The 18,877-nt window shown below is 54.6% G+C and overlaps 2 protein-coding genes across 2 annotated transcripts in view; one reads left to right on the forward strand and one right to left on the reverse strand.

Moving 5' to 3' along the window:
- The first annotated feature begins 43 nt into the window (after window positions 1–43).
- Window positions 44–8,982, forward strand: Alkbh4 (alkB homolog 4, lysine demthylase). The gene is made up of 3 exons (XM_005396835.2): window positions 44–203; window positions 6,329–6,526; window positions 8,127–8,982. Exons 1-3 carry the CDS (start codon window positions 48–50, stop codon window positions 8,712–8,714), a joined length of 942 nt encoding a protein of 313 aa, XP_005396892.1. The 5' UTR covers window positions 44–47; the 3' UTR covers window positions 8,715–8,982.
- A 3,105-nt stretch (window positions 8,983–12,087) lies between these two features.
- Orai2 (ORAI calcium release-activated calcium modulator 2) overlaps window positions 12,088–18,877 on the reverse strand; it is a 10,340-nt gene continuing 3,550 nt past the window's right edge. The window contains exons 2-3 of the mRNA XM_005396836.2: window positions 18,102–18,339; window positions 12,088–13,710 (exon numbers count right to left, since the gene is read on the reverse strand). Coding sequence (XP_005396893.1) covers window positions 13,177–13,710; window positions 18,102–18,339 — 772 coding nt within the window. The 3' untranslated portion in view covers window positions 12,088–13,176. The remainder of the gene's footprint in view (window positions 13,711–18,101; window positions 18,340–18,877) is intronic.

Here is an 18,877-nt window from a genome sequence, read left to right on the forward strand (position 1 = left end):
TCATGACCTTCGTGGACTACAACTCCCGGCAGGCCTCGCGCAAGCGCATGCGTCCTGGCCTCCCGGACGGTGCGATGACGGCTGAGGCGGCCACAGCAGAGACCTCCGAGGTCTTCCAGGAGTGTGGCTGCAAGGGTATCCGGACCTGTCTGATTTGCGAGAGGCAGCGGCAGGTTGACCCGCCCTGGCAGCTCTCCCCGCAGGTAAGGACTGGGAGAGGGACCGCGATTACAAACTGTTCTTCATGTGGGGAAACTGAGTCCCAGTTTGGCCCTATGCTCGGCCGGGGTCAGAGCCAGTCCCGGACCTTGGCGCTGGGCACGCTGCGGGGTGAGGGCGGTGAGGAGGGATCTCGGGAGTGGAGAAGCAGCTAGGACGTGGCGAGTCCGACCAAAGCCCCCTTTGGGGGGACTTCGGGGGAATCGGTCAGCAAACCTCTGCTTAGCCCCTCGGGTCTGATTAGGGGTCTTCACTGGCAAGAAGGGCCACTGCACGGAAAAGGTAGAGGGCGCTGAGCACTTAGGTTCCCGAAGGCATTTCATAAATAAGTCCCGAAGTAACTGTGAATGAAGTGAATGAAAAAGACCTTGGAAGCCGGCAGCATGGCGCACGCCTGTAGATCCCAGCGACTTCGGAGGATCGCTAGTTTGAGCCCAGCCTGGGCATCATAATGGATGTTTTGCTGGAAGGAAAAAAATAAAAGAAGAAAAAGAAAAAGGAGATCTCGAGTCCTTCCACAGACTTGACAGTAGAGACGTTGTTTTTAAGGGCGGTGCAGCCAAGGGGTCCGGGCAGGCCTAAGGTGGAGGCCTGGGCTAGGTGCATTGCTTGGAAGGTGGAAGGATGCTGTAGGTGAGGGAAATGAAGCTAGGGTGGCCGAGGGGGCCTGAGCTTGGAGGGCCCCAGTGTCCACTGAGCAGGCTGCACTTGTCTTGAAGGCCACTAAGAGCTCCTGAGGGTTTTAAAGGCCTTACAAAGTCAAATGTGAAGCCGGTGCTGGTGGCGCCCGCCTGTAATCCCAGCACTCAGGAGGCTGAGGCAAGAGTCTGGTTGCAAGTTCGAGACCAGCCTGGGCTACAAAGTGAGCTCAAGGCCAGCCTGAACTGCATAGGGAGACCCTGTGTCAAAAAGACAAAAAAAAAAAAAAAAAAGTCCAATGTGGATTTTACAAAGGTTGTAGGGTACCTAAATGCAGATACGAAGGTGTGGAGGCTGGGAAGCCCATGGGGAAGCTCCCTGCCTGTGGTGAAAGTGCCCAAGGTCCTGTGGAAGAGTGTGGCAGGCCTCACAAATTAAACACAGACTTTACATGGGATCTGGCAATCCCTTTTCTGGTCTGTATCCAGAACAAATGAAAGGGAGATTTTAAGATACTGTTCATGCTGAGCATGGTGCACGCCTGTAATCCCGGCACTCAGGAGGCTGAGACAGGAGGATTGCTGAGAGTTCATGGCCAGCCTGATAGGGAGACCCTGTCTGAAAAAGACAAAACAAAACAAAACAGGGGCTGGGGATTTAGCTCAGCGGCAAAGCGCCTGCCTGGCAAGTGCAAGGTCGTGAGTTCAATTCTTGGTACCAAAAGAAAAAGAAAAACAAAAAACAGAAAACAAAAAACAAAACAAAAGATATTGTTCACTATTTTCACTAAAAATGGCTTACAGTCATACAGTGGCTATATTATTCAGCCTTAGAAATGAAAGAAATTTTGAAACATGCTAAATATGCATGAACCTTGAGGATTCCAAGTGAAATAAGCCAGTCACAAAAGAACAGATACTGCACAATTCCTTTTCTATAAAGTTCCTAATATGGTCAGAATCATAGAGACAAAAAGTAGAATGAATGGATACCAGGTGCTAGGAGAAAGGAGGATGCTTAATAGGGACAGGGGGTTTTGTGTTGTTGAGATAGTCTTGCTATGTAGCCCAGGCTGGCCTGCATTCTAGGATTTTACACTTGGGCCCTATGCTTAGCTAGGGCACAGGGTTTTATGTATGTATGTATTTATTTATTTAATCTTTTTGAGACAAGGTCTCACTATGTAGCCCAGGCTGGCCTTGAACTCCCAGTGATCCTCCTGCCTCAGCCTCCCAAGTGCTGGGATTACAGGTGTGCCCCATCATGCCCAGTAAGGGACAGGGTTTTAGCTTTGTAAGATGAAAAGAGTTCTAGAGATAGAGGGTGGTGATGGTTGCACAATGATAGGAATATACTAAATGCCACTGACCTGGACACTTTAAGATGGTTAATAGAGCCAGGCATGATGGCGAACACCTGTAATTCTAGCACTCAGGAGGCTGAGGCAGGAAGTTTGCTGTCAGTTCGAGGCCAGCCTGAACTAATAGCAAGATCCTGTCTCCAAAAGATGAATAAAATAAAATAAAATGGTTACTAGTAAATTTTATGTTATGAATATTTTACAGTTTAAAGTGTAGAAAGTCTGAGCTGTGCTAGTAACCACGGGCGTGGAAGGACACGGCCCTGTGAAGGTGGCACCGTCTCAAGTGATGGCTGTGGGACCAGGAGAGTGACATGTCCAGGAGACTCCCCCAGTTATCTTGTCCCATGTGGGGGGCCCAGGACATGGAGGAGAGGCTGATCCAAAGCTCAGGAGGTGTCCGAGCAAGAGTCAAAGGCTGGAGGGGGAGCTTTGGGAGGAGGTGACCCAGCCAGCCACAGCCTGGGGATGGCAGTGGAAGAAGAGAGGCCACAGAGGCCAGGACTGAGTTCTGGTGGCCTCTACAGACCTTGCTAGGTAGCTCTGGCCAGAACAGGATATGCCTGTATCTCCCACACAGGGGAGGCTATGGTACCCAGGCAGGCGCTGTGCCACTGAGCTATATCCCCGGCCCTCATTAGCTTTCTTGATGAGAGCCAGGAAAGTGTATCCGAGGCCAAGGGACCTTGTTGAGAAAGAGTAGCGCTGGCAGTGTGCCTCAGGGGCAAGTGTGACTGGGTGGAGGCAGATGGGAGGCAGCTGGAGCGAAGGAGGTGGGGGCCAGGAGGCTGCAGTGACAGTGATGCAGGATTCAGATCAAACGGAAGACAGCAGCACCAGAGGAACTTTGGAAGGCAGCTTTATTACACCAGCGGGCTGGGGAACCCTGAGGTTCAAATCACCAGCCTCGTTCTGAGGTTACTAATCACTTACATAGGTTCTCAGAAGGAAGAACAAAAAGGCAGAGAACATAGCATTCTATAGTTGGTTACATGTGTGTTTGTCATTAATTGCTATGCAGAATTTACTCTTACACAAACTAATAAGGTTACTGTCCTGTAATATGGGGGAAGAATCAGTCATTGTCAGATTGGGCAGAGGTGTCTATGAGGCGCTAACTGTCCGGGACTGGAAAGCAAGCAAAAGCTGGAAACCAGGAGCACCTTGCACAATATCTGGGGAGACCCCCTGGAAGCCATTCTTCCCCTGACAGTACAGGCTGTGGTGGAGGAGCTTGTGGAGCTCCAGAGGTCTGCACCAAGATTCCTGCTGCCTATGCTCATGGTTGGGGAGAGGACACTAAGTGGTTGCAGGGTCAGTGCACTGGGAGGCTGGAGAGAAAAAGCTACAAAAAATGGCTTTTGCCCCAGATGGCTCACTTGAGATGTTAGTAAGAATTGCCTCCTCAGTATTCTATAGCCATGATGAGGAGGAGGCCAAGGAGAGAAAACAAAGAGACTGAGAAAAAGCGGCTGCTTTTGCTGCAGCACTAAGAGAAACAGACCCTAAGTCTGATTCTCGGGGCCCCAAGAAGAACTTGACTACTGCATTCATCTGCTACCACTGTTAAAAGCAAGGCCACCTCAAGAGGAATTGCCTTAAGAAGCCCCCTGGGCCATGCCTGAACACAAAGGTGACCACTGGAGATCAGTCTGCCCTCTGAAGTGGAAGCCCCCGAGCTCAGACCCATCCTACCAGTTAGTCCAACAGGAATGAGAGGACCCGGGGCATACTCTGCCTTCTCCCTCTGGCCAGACTGTCATCTCCATGGAGGAGCCCCAGGTAATCATGACTATAGAGGAAAAAGAAAACAGCCTGTTGCTAGACACAGGTGCAAGTCTCTTGGTCCTTCTTTTCAATCCTGGCCTTCCTTCCAGCCGTCACACCTCAGTGAAAGGAGTCACTGGTGAGGAGGTAATCCACTATTTTTCACAACCATCAGGCTGTAACTACTTGTTAGATCTTTCTTGCGTATCTCTGTCTTCCTGAGAAACCACTTTCAAGATACCACCATGTATTACAGCAGCCATTGATATTTTCCTACTAATCTGTCCATAACTCTGTAATGTTTGAATTATTCCTATGCTATTTCATAAATGGATGTATGTTTATTAATATGTGTTTCCTACAACAGCCATTGAGAGTAGTCAATGAATAGTCAATTGGTCACTCATGTATAGCTCTATTTATTTTCCTTAGAAACCACTTTGAAGATACCAAAGTATAGTACAACAACCATTGATAATAACCTACTAAAAAAAAAAAAAAAAAAGATAATAACCTACTACTTTTGTCTGTAACTCACTATTATTTGTCTATTTGTTTTCCTGAGAAACTATCTTGTAGATAACAATATGTAAAACAACAACCATTGATAATTTCCTACCACTTTGTCTGTAATTCGGTAAGCCTCCCTATTGCTATGTTATCCTTCTTTTACTCTTTAAAATAATAATAATAATAAAAAAGAAAGTAAGCAAAACACCACTGTCTGGCTAAGTTGCACTTATCTTGTAGCTGGCTCTGGTAACATCAGGACTCCTGAAGTTTTGTAGCTAATTATGAGAACCAACTGTGCTTCCCAGTCTCATCCCTGAACAGTGTTAGAAATATACTAGTAGCCGGGTGTGGTGGCGCACGCCTGTAATCCCAGCCCTCGGGAGGCAGAGGCAGGAGGATCGTTGCGAGTTCGAGACCAGCCTGAGATCCAAAGTGGGCTCAAGGCCAGCCTGACCTGCATAGTGAGACCCTGTCTCAAAAAGACGAAAAAAAAAGAGAGAAAGAAATATAGGATTAAAATTTTCATTACATTTAAAATAGCCTCTACAATAGCATTTGGGAGGGGCTGGCTGGGGAGGAGGTGAGCGGGGAAATGGTTTTGTGACTTCCCTGGGGTGGAGGAGACCAGAGAGTACTGTTGGGCCTCAGAGGTGGTGGCAGAGCAGAGACACATGGAGGGGTGAGGGGAGCCCGGGTGTGGGCGGTGAGAGCTGGCTGCTGGGCTGTGAAGCAGAGGAGGGAGCTGCCTTCCCACTGGGACAGCAGTGGGCATGGGCAGGGTGTTCAGGAGGTGAGGGCCCGGCTCAGAGCAGAGCAGCGACTGGGGGCAGAGAGCAGGGGGCAGGCTCTTGCATGAGCCTCCAGACTTCCGGATGGGGCTTTCGCAGCCCTGGGCCCAAGTAGGCCGCTTTTCAGGGTTGGGTGTGGACAGTAGGGGCAGGATCCTATCTAAACCCCACATCTGGGTACAGGGCCCAGAGAAGCGCACCATGGCTTGGGGAAGCCAGGGCATGTGGAAAGCCCCCTCCTGGCCCTCTCAGGTGACAGGCTCTGGCCTGGGAAACTGGGGTGCAAGGACCCCAGGAGATGGTGGGTGCAAGATCTGGGGAGGGCAGGGCAGTGGAGCAGTGTGGGTCCTCCTGGAGGCAGTGTTGGGACAGAGTTAGGAGTGCAGGACGTTGGTGGCATGGGGGTGGCAGTGTAAGTACAAAGTGAAAAGGAGGCAGCGGCAGGGTCCGTTGGGCTCTGACTGCCATGGCCCATCCACCCCAGCCCTCAGGGGCACAGGGTCTCTTAGAAGAGCCTGGGCTAGGCAGAGTGGCCAGGCCCCTGGCCAGGCCCTGTGCAGCTGGCAAGGCTGCCCTGTTGAGAGGGGAACTTCCAGCGTGCGCCCCAGGCTCAAGAGGGCAGGGCTGCGGCTGGGAGGACTTGTCCCCTATGGCTCCTGCCCCGCGCTGCCTTCCCCTGTGGCCCGGCCTGGGCCCCGCTGTAGGGTTGGCTCAGCATGCTTCTCAGACCCCAGGCCTGGATGTGCTCACACAGGTCCTGTCCTCTCATCCTCCCGAGGCTGGGGGACGGACGACGCCCGTGGTGACAGAGCTAGTTCCTCAGCTTTGCTGAGCCTCTGCTGTGAAGTGGAGAGGGACAGCAGGGCTGAGGAGTGAAGAGAGCGGAGCGAGAATTCACAGCGGCTTTGGAGGGCTGTGGGCCTCCCCCGGGCAGCCCCTTGGCCCCCAGACAACAGCCGCCTTCCCAAGTGGCTGCTGGGGCTGGAGGAGCCCCTGAAACCTCCTCCGAGACGCTGTGCCAGGACCTGTCTCTGTTTTGCAGAAAACACACCGCTTCCTTTACTGTGTGGACACAGGCTGGGCCGTAGGGGCCGAGGGTTCCGACTTTGCAGGCTGGGCCTTCCCCTTTCCGGGGGTGACACTCATAGCGGATTTTGTGACCCGGGAGGAAGAGGCCGAGATGGTGCGCTTGATGGACCGTGACCCTTGGAAGCTGTCTCAGTCTGGCCGGAGGAAGCAGGTATGGTAGGGGCCATGATGCCGCAGGCCCTTAGTTACCTCCTCTGCAGCCACCCCTGAGGGCCCGATGGGGCACAGGTGGCTAGGTCGTTGAGGGCTGTGTCCAGTGTGCGCCTCACAGGGCACAGCTACCGCAGGGGGCTCAGTGGTGGACGGGTTCTAGGCGAGATCCTGTCTTCCAAGGCTGCCGGAGGCTGCCACGCACCACCCTTCTCCATTCTCTCCCCGTCAGGTCCTTTATCCATCTGCACGTTCCTGCTCATCCCTTTGTCTGCTGCTGTTTGCTCGCTCCTCTCCTCGTCCCAGCCCCCACAGGACCCGGGACCTCACTTCTGCTCCTCCAACCCCGTGTGGCTAGTCCCTGCCATCCCTTACCTCTCCCTGGCGTCCTCGTGGTTTTGTGTCACAGCCGCAGTGATATCCAGCCAGCTGGAAGGTTCCTCCCACTCTGCCTCACGAGGCCTCCCCCGCCACCTGCTTGCTGCGCCTTTTGTCCTAGTGTGGTGCTGTGAGGACAGCCCCTCGTCCGCTCTGCCCCGTGTGCTGTTGTCCACCTCCTGAGCAGATGCTGCCTGGCACCTCGCCTCCTGCGAGATCAGTCTCATGCCCCATCTCTGTCCTCCCCTCCCCTCTTCATTAACCTGCCCCAAACCTGCAGCCACCCCGAGCCCCGCAGCCCAGCCTGGCGCCGGGTCTCCGGTGCGTTTCCTCTCTTCCTGGGCCAGAAACCAGGGGTCTTTCCAGCTGTGTCCCTGTGGCTCGTGTTGAACCTCCGAGCTGCCATTGCTATTTCCTGCCAGCTCTTCCTGCAGAACGTGCCCTGACGGTGCGCATGTCACCCTCACAGCTGCTGCCACAGAGACCTACGCCACCGGGCTCCTTGGGGACCCCGCCAGGGCTTCTGCAGCAGCCCTGGCCCCTCTTATATCCTGGGTAACCCCTGTCAGATCAGGTTACCTTTTCTCTTCCCAGTACTGGGGACTGAGCCCAGGGCCTTCACACTGAGCTATATCCCCACCCTTCAACTTGCCCAGGCTGGGCTTGAACGTTTGATCCTTCTGCCTCAGCCTTCCAAAGTGCTGGGATTACAAGTGATGTGTATCACTACACCGGGCTTGTTTGTGCTTTTGGGCTGTTGTGAACAACGCAGCCGGGAACGTCCGTGTACGGGGTTTCATGTACACACGGGGCACGTGCAGGTGAGGAGCTGCAGGTCGCGGGCTCCCCTTCCTGTGGTTCTGAGCCTCGGCCGACCTCGGCGCTGACCTGCTTGATGCTGCTGCCTGGGCACAGTCTTCCCTCCGTGCTGATCACCCTCCCCGGGTCCTGCTCCTTGGGATTGTACCAGAGCGCAGACCCTCTGTCTCCAGCGCTGCCTGCTGGGGTGCGGGGCAGGACACCCGAGCTCCACCACCTTCTCCTTCCCTGCTTCATCTTTTCCTCAGCATTTGCTGCCAGTGCTGTTTGCCGTTCATTTCCAGCTCTCCGGGGCCTGCTTCCTTCCAGAACCTCCCATCTGTGAGGTCAGGGGCTCGCGCATACCTTCATCCTTCTGACTGAGTGTCGCTGGCTAAACCACTCCCTTTCTGTTGTCACCACAGGACTACGGCCCCAGAGTCAACTTCCGGAAGCAGAAGCTGAAGGTGGCAGGCTTCCAGGGCCTGCCCAGCTTCAGCCGGGAGGTGGTGCGGAGGATGGGCCTCTACCCCAGCCTGGAGGGCTTCCAGCCCGTGGAGCAGTGTAACCTGGACTACAGCCCCGAGCGCGGCTCTGCCATCGACCCTCACCTGGATGACGCCTGGCTGTGGGGCGAGCGGCTGGTGAGCCTCAACCTCCTGTCCCCCACCGTGATGTCCATGTCCCGGGAGGCACCCGGCTCCCTGCGACTCCGCTTGGCCCCTCCCACCGGCCCCAAGGACAGTGTGGACAGCGAGGTCACTCCCACCCGGTCCGTCTTGTGCCAGGATGTGGAGGTGGCCATCCCCGTTCCCCGCTGCTCCCTGCTGGTGCTGACCGGGGCGGCGCGGCACCAGTGGACACACGCCATCCACCGCAGGCACATCACAGCCCGGCGCGTCTGTGCCACCTTCCGGGAGCTGTCAGCCGAGTTCCAGCCTGGGGGGAGGCAACAGGACCTAGGACGTGAGCTCCTGCAGATCTCATGCTCTTTCCAAGGGAGACCCGTGTGAGCTACCTCCCTGGGGACAGGCCTGTGCCAGCCTGGCTAGAGGTGCCAGAGCCAGCTCTCTTCCTCTTGTTAGGTTTTGGTAGAAGCCATCTGACCCTGATGCCATGGTAGCGTGAGCCATGTCCAGAGCTGGTTTGGGCGGGACCCTGCACAGGATCCCACCCCTCGGACCTGCACTGTGGCTACTGTTTGGGTTAATCTGTCAGTTTATTTTATTTTATTTTTTTTGTCTTTTTGAGGCAGGGTCTCGCTATGCAGTTCAGGCTGGCTTTGAGCTCACTTTGTAGCACAGGCTGGTTTTGAACTCCCAACGATCCTCCTGCCTCAGCCTCCCGAGTGCTGGGATTACAGGCGTGCGCCACCACGCCCGGCTAATCTGTCAGTTTAGAAGGAGTGGGAATTGAACTTTCAAAATGCTGGTACATGTGTGAAATGATGTTTGCCTTTACCCACCTCAAGGTCTCCAGACACCCGCCAGTCAGGCCCAGGAGCTGGGGCCCGTGTGGGCCTGGGGAGGGTGCAGGGCTGGAGAGTGGGACTGGTGGCAGATTTGAAGTTCAGGCTTCAGATGGTGGCAGCTCCTGAGTCGGCTCAGCCTGGTCACGCTCTACCTTACGGTGGGGGATGTGGTGGGCAGGGACGACGGACATCCTGGTTCTTCCCCCCCCCGCCCAATGGTGTGAAAGTAGGAAGAAAGCCTTTTCCCCTCCTAGGATGCTTTGGGGTTGTTTCTTCGGTGGCATTCCTGGTGTGGCGGGTGCTTACTGGAAAAGCTGGCTGCCCTAGGCACTCCCATCAGATGGGGGTGGGGGCAAGGGTGCTTGGTCCTCTTTCCTGGGGCTTATGATACAAAAGACACTCAGCTCAGTGCCACCTGCCTAAGTCCCTGAGGGGAATAGGGCTGTGTCAGCCCCCAGGAAAGGGTCCTGATCAGCGTGCTCTTTAAGTCATTCCTAAAAACTGCTAAGAGCTCTCAGGCACCATCTGCAAAGCAGCTTCCCAGCCACTGGCCAAGCTGAGTCCTGCGAAGGCCCCGTGAGAGCGCCGGCGGGGTGTGGCAGCATATGGCTGTAACCCCAGCACGCAGGAAGCTGAGGCAGGACTCTGCTATGGATCAAAACTCTATCACACCAAAAAAAAAGACCCTGTGAGAGGCAGCTGGCAGATGGGCATAGGCTCCTGGGCCGCCCTGACTGCTGCCTGTGTCCCTGTCCTGGAGCATGAGGATGGAGGGTGGTCCTCATTTGGGTCTCTCACTGGGCACTGGGATGCCAGCTGGCTGAGCTCCGCTGCATCTGAGCAGCCCAGGGGCCTGGGGGAGCCTCTCCCCAACAGGCTGGGCCTTTGAGCCGCCCCTGGGCAGAGCCTGGGACACGCACCAGTGGGGTGGCAGGATCCAGGAAGCCAAGCAGCAAAGAAACCTGTGCTTGCCAGACGCTCCACACTGGCCCAGCCTGCAGCTCTGCAGAACACCCTGCAGGGAATGTGCCTCTAAGTGACAGTCAGGTTGGTGGCCCCCACAGCTGAGTGTCCGTGAAGCTGGCAAGACCTGCTGTCCCCGACAGCCACATGGGAGACATTAACCCAAGATGCACTGTTCTTGAGCCGGGCACAGTGGTGCATGTCTGTACTCCTAACACCGAGGGAGGCTGAAGCAGGGAGATTGCAAGTTCAAATCCTGCTTGGACAACTTTGTGAGACCCTGTATCAATAAAAAACAGTTTTGGGGATGTAGCCGGATGCAAAGGCCCCACGAGTCCCACCAAGAGCACAGATAGCTTGGAAGAGCTTTACTGGTTTATTCAGTTCAATCCAGGGCAACTGTTAAAAATCCACACACATGTCAGGGGTTACCACCTGCACCGTCATGCATTCAGGATCCATAGCACAGACAGGCGCCCCCTATAGGTCAGCCCTGATCCACCCAGCTGGAAGTTTGTCCTCAACAGACCTTCCTGGAAGATGCTAATCACATGGTTTCTAAAAAGGAGACACCTGAGTTTTGAGTCGAGGGGTCAGGTGCGCGTGGGGGCCACGCGCTGTACAGTAATGCCAGGCGCATCTGCTGCTCCCGGTCCACACCCGGGCTGCAGAAACAAAACGAGGACGCCGCCTCACGTTGCAAAATCAGGTTAAGCGTCCACTCTGCTTTCACCTCCCCCAGGCTGACCCGCTGAGTTGTCTGTGCGGCTCCCAAGGGAAGTCTGCCTTCCAAATGGGGGTGGCCGGAGGCTTCCTATGAGCACAGTCACCTCTGCTTCTGCGGACTAACTGCCCCACGCCTCAGAACATGCAAGGCTGGATCTGGGAACGTGAGATCACAGGGGCGTCCCTGTCAGTGATGGCTCTGCCCGCTGCTGTGGCTCCATCACCAGGCACCCGCTCTCCGGTGCTGACCCTGCCGGGCGGGACACTGCTTATGGACCAGGTGTAATCCTGGCTGTGCTGGGATGGGTGAGCTTGGCACACAGTCTGTGGAACTGGGCACCGTGGGCAGGAGCACCAGATGGCCTTGGGAAGTGGGCGGCAGGAAGGGGTCCACTGTGGCTTTTTTCAAAAAGCTAGGGATGCAGGAGGAGCTGCCTGTCCCTCCCAGCCGTGGAGCCGTTCATTTAGAAGGGCCCGCCTGTCCTGCCCCAGCCAGGACACAAACAGCCATCCTACAGTGACAGTGACATGCTTTACCAAAGCACACACATTAAAGCAGGCAAGCCTTCGATAGAGCTCCAAGAAAGCGGGCGCATTCCAGAAGGCAGTGGGTCTCTGTCTTCTGGAGCGTGCCCAGAACACCAAGGCCTCGGACCTCAGGGGATTGGATGTCCAGGCCCCTGGTAGATGACACAACTCACGGGAGGTTCCCACAGCATCTCAGAGCGTGTGCTAAGGTTTGTGTCTGTTATGGTTTGTGTCTGGATGTCCCCCAAAAGCCTCTTGCAGTCATGGGGCGGGCTTCTAGAGTTTTTGATTGATCCATGGTCTGTCCAATGCTGAGATGATGGGTGTGAGTGCTACACCTACCCTGAGGTGGGTAGTTTGCATATAATGTAAGGGAGGGAAAGAGCCTTCCTCTCCGCTGCTCCTCCCGTTTTGCTCTTGTTACTTTTGCTGTCTTCCTCTGCCATGAACTGTTGCCCTCTGTCATGTGCCACTCTGCCTTGGAGCCAGCCGAATATGGACTGAAACCTACACAAACTGAGCTAGATAAACCATTTCTTTTTTAATTTGGGCGTTGCGTATTTTGTCTCAGCAACAAAAGTAACTAAGACCATGTCCTCAGGGCATGTCACATTCCTAGAGAACTCAGTGAGGCCACCCAGTGTCCCCCAGCACTCAATCCAGACACTGCAGACACAGTAAGCTGTTGGAGAGGTAAGTAGAGCACAAAGAACTGACGTGACTTTATATACAGAACGAAAGACAAGGCATCCCTCCAGGTGACGTCTGGAAAATGGGGTAAACACGGTCTTGAAGCAGCACACTCCCACAGAGCCTCAGGTCTGCCAGATGCTGAGTGACAGCGCCAGAGCCCTGCTGCACGGCTGTGTAAACGTGGGTGGGGGACCCTGTGGTGCTCCGTGTCACGATGAGCATTTTCCCACACTGGCCCCTGGCCCCACTACCTGTGGGCCTGGTCACTAGCTATGTTGAGACAGGAAGCTGTTCCCTCTTGACACCAGGGACCACAGGCAGCAGGGAGCTGGGCTGGGCCTGGTGTCCGTGCTGCTGTCCTGTCCTGCTGTTCACGTAGCCCGGTGGGGTGGAGACTTAGGCTCAGAAGAGGACACCTTGGACTGTGGTCACTTCCCCACCTGGTGGCTTGGTGAGGCAGTGTGGCCCGGCCTCCAGGCTGGCTGCAGAGGTGGATCTGAGCCTAGTGTGCTTCCAAGCACCCTTCAACTAAGCCGCCTCAGCCTTGGCCAGGCTCCCTCCCAGGAAACCTCCCCCAGGACCTGACAGCTCCAATGTACACCACAGCACCCACCACGCTCTCCAGCTCACTGTGCCCCAGGCTCCTGCCTTCCTTCCACAAGCCAGGTGGCCCAGCTCCCTCTAGGGATGGGAGGAAAGCACCAACCACACCGGCAGCCCTGCTAGTCACATGGGCTTGTGACCCAGCAGGCCGCCACGAAGCCCAGTTCTGCATGCTGGCTGCAAAACCTTGAACTCACAGCCCTGGTTCCAGGCCACAGGGGCCGGCACTCTCAGATCCCCCTTGAACACTGGTGCTGCCTGGAGCCCTTCCTGGGACAGGGCCTCTTGGGCTTGCCCCCAACCCAGGAAGTGCCAGGGCCAGGAGGTGGCTCTTGGCCACAGAACCCCCAATCACTGAAGCTCCATGGTCCCGGGGACCAGCATCCAGGTTATTATGGCACTATGACAGGAGGAAACTTTGGCCTTGAACCGTCTGGCAGTGTCTAAGCAGCCTGCCATGCCATCTGCCTTCCTGGACGGCGCCCAGGCCCTCATACTACCTGCAGGCTGCGCTCCTGTCCATCCAGCTGCACCTTGAGCTTATGTAGCTCCTCAATCTCACGGTTGTGGCGCTCCGTCTTGTGGCGCACCAGCGAGCGGTAGAAGTGGATGGTGAAGACCACGAAGATGAGGCCCACAGGCACCATGATGATGGTGGACACCAGGGCAGCCTGCCAACCCGTGTGGCTGCTGGGCGCAGGGCCGGGTTGGTGCCTGGCATCTACAGGGAGGAACTTGATCCAGCAGAGCAGTACCACCTCAGCCAGGAAGAGCAGGATGCCAAGCACAGTGGAGAAGCCCCAGGCCAGCTCAATGTAGGGGTGCATGCGCTCATGCGGAGATTCGCTGATGGAGTTGAGGTTGTGGATGTTGCTCACGGCCTCCACATTGGGCAGGATGCAGGTGCTGATGAGGAGGGCGAACAGGTGCACGGCCACCAGCACTGTGGTGCAGGCACTGAAGGCGATGAGCAGCGGCCGTGGGTACTGGTACTGCGTCTCCAGCTGCACCTCCACCATGGCCACCTGCGGTGCAGAGGGCGGGGTGGGGCCCGGTGGGCAGAGCTGCAGCCCACCAGGGCCAGGAGCATCCCGGAGGGACGGGGAGGGGTGCAGAGCTGCAGGCTGGCCCACACTCAGAGCCCTCCTGCAGGTGTGTCCTCTAGCCGAGACCCAGGGAGCAGGGGTGGCCAGCCTCTAAAGTCCAGCAGAGGGAGCCATGGAAAGGGGGCCAGGCACCCTGCCGCCATAGGGTTTTCCTGGGGGGAGTTGGAAGTGCACACAGGGAGGGCAGCCTCTGTGTTACTCGGCAATTTTGTTTTGATTTTTTTTTTCACATATGGTCTTGGTCTGTAGCCCAGGCTAGCCTTGAATTCACTGTGTAGCCCAGGCTGGCCTTGTACTTGGCAGCAATCCTCCCGCCTCAGCCTTGTGAGTCCTGCGGTTACAGGGTTGTGCCACCATGCCCAGGTGCAGCCCTTCTTAAAGGGTTTTTTCCCTCTCTCTCTCCTTCTCTCTCCCCTCCCTCTACCTCTCTTACTTTTCTCTCCTTCTCTCTTTCTCTCTTTCACCCGTTACATTTGCCTCCAAGAGCTGACCATCCATTACCAAAAAATCTACAAGAAAGCTGGGTGTGGTGGTGCTTCCCTATAATTCCAGCAATTGGGAGGCTGAGGCAGGATAAATGAAAGTTCCAGCCCGGTTTGAGTTGCATAGTGAGTTCTAGGCTAGCCTGGACTAGAGAAAGAAACCCTGTCTCAAAAAACACAAAGTGTGTAAGATTTCACAACTTTGTTTAGCAGTTGCCACACCTTGAGTGAGACCCTCATCCCTTCACTTCGCCTTGGCTGGCGATGGAACTTTTTGGTAGGGAAGATACTCTAGTGGGCCAGAGCTGAACACAGCACAGCAGTGACGATGGCCGGGGCTTTTGTGAAAAGTATTCCCCCAAAGTAGTGAGAGGGCGTGGCCTTTCTTCAGCACCCCAGTGGCTTGGGTAGGTTCTTGCTACCCACAAAGGATAAGGCCCAACCAAAGGATATTGCAAACTGGAGGCCTCCAAACTAGGAAACAAAGATAGTTAGAAGACAGGAGAGCGGGCTCACAAAAGCAATTTGTTCCGCCTCCAGAGAAGAGAGGCCAGAAGGACATTTCTTACGTATTTACGCAGGGATTTTATGGGGTGGCTGTGGCTCACTGGTCTCCATGTTAGGGGCGGATAAACATGAAGAAATGAGTTTAAGGTTGGGCACCAGCACCTGTAGTTGGACAAAGGGACAGATTTCCAATTCTAATCAAGGAATACTAATAAAAACAGAAGGCTCTGCCTGGGAAACTGCCTGTTTTCTTTTCTCTTTTTGTCTGTCTTTTTGAGACAGGGTCTCACTGTGCAGTTCAAGCTGGCCTTGAGTTTACTCTGTAGTCCAGGCTGGTCTCGAACTTGTAACGATCCTCCTGTCTCAGCCTCCCAAGTGCTAGGATTACAGGTGTGCGCCACCATGCCTGACCTGAAACTGCCTATTTTCATCCTTCCCCATCCTTGGTCTGAGCCAGCGACAGCTTTAGTTACTTGTTCTCCCAGCTGCCTTGGGGTCTGGGTAAGGTCCGGGTTTGCTGGTAGCATGCTAAACTAATCGTGTAGGCACACTAATCGGTTCACCACCCGCAGCTCCCCACTGCACATTTCCTTTGCTCCCTACCTCCCCAGGACATGTGCTGGCTGACTCTGCAGAACACATTAGTCTGTGGCTGCCTCCCCGAGAGGGGACTTCTGAAATGTATTTCCTAAAAGTTTAAGGTCACCCTTGCTGGACCAGAGATAGAGCTTGGGGCGGAACTGAATTCCCACTAGAAAGTGCCTGCCACGCCACACGGAGGACACACAGCCCTCCTGGGACTCTCGGGGGACCTGGGTCTCCACCCCTGCCTCTCAGTGCCTGCTGCCCTGAAGGCTGCCGTAAAGTCTCAGAAGGCTTCCTCTTCTCCAGAACTCTCACTCCCTGTTGGATGACTTTATTCCCAAGGCTTGTCTGCAAATCTCTATGTGTGGTTTTGAAGCCTTCACCTTAGCTGAGCTTTTTGTTGGATGAAACACAAGGATTCCAAGGCAGGAGGACTGCCACGTTCAAGGTCAGCGTGGGCAATTTAGTGAGACCCAGTCTCAAAATATAAAATACAACGGGCTGGGGATGTGGCTCAGTGGTAGAGTGCCCCTGACTCAATCCCCCAAAGTATGAAAAACAGAACAAAACCAAAAAACCAAAAGGCAAAACCACAAAGACAATGAACTCTCCCAAAGTTTGGAAAGCAGAACATTTGGAAGGCCTGGGTCCAAGAAGACAACTTCAGACTGGAAGTAAATTCCACGGTTGGGGCCTCACAAAGGACACCATCTGACCATATTAAGTCCTATAATACTTCTCAGTTTTTCAAAAGTTAAAAATAAAAAGCACAGGCTAGAAAAATCCAACGCACTCCCACAATTCTGTGGTATGGAAAACAAGCTCTTCTGTGTGCGTCTGTGTGTGTGGTACGGGGGACTGAACTCAAGGCTCTTTTTAACAAATTTTTTTATTTTAAGACAATCTTACTAAATTTACAAGGCTGGGTTTGAATGTGCAATCCTTCTGCCTCCAAACTAGCTGGAATTACAATCATGTACCACTGTGCCTGGCTGATTTCCAATTTTTAATAGTGACATCTAAACTTCTCACACATATTTCTTTTTTCTTTTGCTTTTTCTTTATCAGTTTTTTTTTGTTTTGCTTTGTTTTTTTTTTTGAGACAGGGTCTTGCTACATAGTCCAGACTGTCCTTAAACTCACTATGAAGCCCAGGCTGGCCTAAACCTCATGGCAATCCTCCTGCCTCAGCCTCCCAAGTGCTGGGATTACAGGTGTGCAACACCAAGTCCAGCTGAGAATATTTTTGTTTGCTTTTTTGAGATAGGGTCTCGCTATATATTCCAGGCTGGCCTCAAACTTGCACCAATCCTGCCTCAGCCTCCCAAGTGCTAGGATTATAGGCATGTACTACTATACCCGGTATGAAAGTATTATTTTTAACATAATAAAAGCCACAGGAAGAAAATCACTAGGAGCCAAAGTTGTGTACCACCTGATTATATACTTTTGTAACTGTATTTAAAAAATTAAATGCAAAGACCTTGGTGTAGTGGCCACCTGTAATCTCAAGAATTAGGGAGGCAGAGGCAGGAAGATTTTTAGTTCAAGCTCAGCCTGAGAAATTTTTTAATTTTTGGGTACAGGGCATCGAGCTCATAATCTCATTCGCCAGGCAGGCACTGTGCTGCTGAGCTATATCCCTGGCCCCTAGCCTGGGAAATTTAGGAAGACCCTGTCTCAAAATAAATAAGAAAAGGGCTGGGGTTGGGCTCGGTGGTAAAGCACTTGCCTAGAAGGTGTGCTGGATTCCACGAAAAAAAAAAAAGATCTAACTAAGCCCTCTGTTCGGACTACAGAACTAAACACAAACGCACCGCCCTCCAGGCTGGCGAGCTCTGCCCACCCTGTGCACAGTCTGGCCTCTCCTGCTCCAGGAAGCATCATTTTCCAAGTGCGGCTTCAGCCCGCCTGATGACTGCACAGGCCCCAGTGGCCACAGTGGCTCACTCTGCCGGCTTTTTAATCTGCACTGCCGATTTAACAACCAAGGCTGTGGGCTATAGCAGTATGATCCTTTTTATATAAGAACTACATCTAGTGGTGCTTGCCTATAATCCTAGCACTCTGGGAGGGGGACTGTGAGTCAGAGCCCGGCCTGGGTGACTTAGTGAAATCTTGTCTCAAAATATAGTAAACTATAATAAAAGGGCTAGGGAGGTCCAGCACAGAAGAGAAGAAGGAGAGGGGAGGGGAGAGGAGGGAACGGAAACATCACTTCCAGGCCAGCACCCAGCAGCAAGGGGCTGAGCCTCAATATGCTTCCTCCGGGGCGATTCCCCCAAAGGGCTGGGACAGGGACTCTGGAGTCAACAGCAGACGTGGCTTTACCCACACTGACTCCTGTGCTAGGATGACTCAGAAGGAAAGTGGCGGCCGGGAGCCAGGCCAGAGGCTCTGCAGTGTCATCCCAGGCAAGGCCACATTTGGCAATTGTCTGCGTCCCCAACTGGGCTAACCCAATCCATCTGAGACCCTGCTGAAGTCTCCAGACTGTTGGGTGGTGCCCGGGATGGGGCAGACGTGGGTGCCTGTCCCAAGAAACCCTGTCCACGGAAGCTCTTTAATCTCCCCCCCAGCCCCCCTTGGCCGGCAAATGCTATACGTGAACACAGCAGCAGGCTTCTGAGGACTCTGGGGCTTGGGGCTTCCCTGGGTTGTCCCCGCCCCCCTGCAGTGAAGAGCTCTGGGAGGACAATGCCGGGGGCAGAGGAAGCATCACCAGGATGCACTCACCATGGCGAACCCAGAAAGGAGGGCTGAGGTCCGGCTGGAGGCCTTCAGCTTGGCCCTGCTCAGGTACAGCTTCCTCCAGGACAGGGCCTGCACCGAGTGGTGGTTGGAGGTGACCAGTTCCAGGTAGCTGCGGCGGACCCAGTCCCGGTAATCCATGCCCTTATGGCCAGGCTCAGGGCAGGCGGGGGTGGAGGGGTCCACGGGCACGTTGAGCTCCGCGCTCATGGTGGGAGCCAGGCTAGGGGCGGGAGAGACAGCTCAGGCATCCTAGGCAGTACGTGGCCATGCAGAGCCAGACTCCAGCCCATTTCTCCTTCCCCGGGGCCCAAAGAACACTGGTGTCCAAAGGTGGCACGGGTGTGGGGCCCTGGTCTCTGAGGCTGTCCCCAAGCCATAAAGAGGGAACTATCCACAGATGAGGAGGGTTAGGTGCAAATTCCCAGGCAGCATCGCAGCCAAGCTGTTCTGCTGCAACGCTGGCATCCAACCCCAGTCCATGCTCAAGCGAGCCCAGGTTCCAAGCCTGTGTGGCTGTGAAGCGCGTGGAATTCAAGTGCTGGCCAAAAGCACTCAGCACTGAATCCTTGGACTTGAATTGTGTTCTGGGAGCTGGGAGCTATAGCATTCAGGAAGAGCTTGTGCACCGGGGTGCAGCTCTGTAGTAGAGCACAGGCCTAGCACCCAGGAGGCCCTGGGCTGCATCCCCAGCAGGGGGAAGTGGTGGGGAGCCTGGAACCTAAACTTACCACACCTAGATTTGACTCTGCCATGAGGTT

This window comes from Chinchilla lanigera, unplaced genomic scaffold (genome assembly GCF_000276665.1).
Source record: "Chinchilla lanigera isolate Chin_1 unplaced genomic scaffold, ChiLan1.0 scaffold00055, whole genome shotgun sequence".
NCBI lineage: Eukaryota > Metazoa > Chordata > Mammalia > Rodentia > Chinchillidae > Chinchilla > Chinchilla lanigera.

Excerpts from the sequence above, each read along its gene's own strand:
- Alkbh4 (XM_005396835.2), top strand. The coding sequence starts at position 48 with ATGCGTCCTGGCCTCCCGGACGGTGCGATGACGGCTGAGGCGGCCACA. Across the intron at positions 204-6,328 it reads CCTGGCAGCTCTCCCCGCAG|AAAACACACCGCTTCCTTTA; the intron begins GTAAGGACTGGG and ends TCTGTTTTGCAG. Across the intron at positions 6,527-8,126 it reads AGTCTGGCCGGAGGAAGCAG|GACTACGGCCCCAGAGTCAA; the intron begins GTATGGTAGGGG and ends TTGTCACCACAG.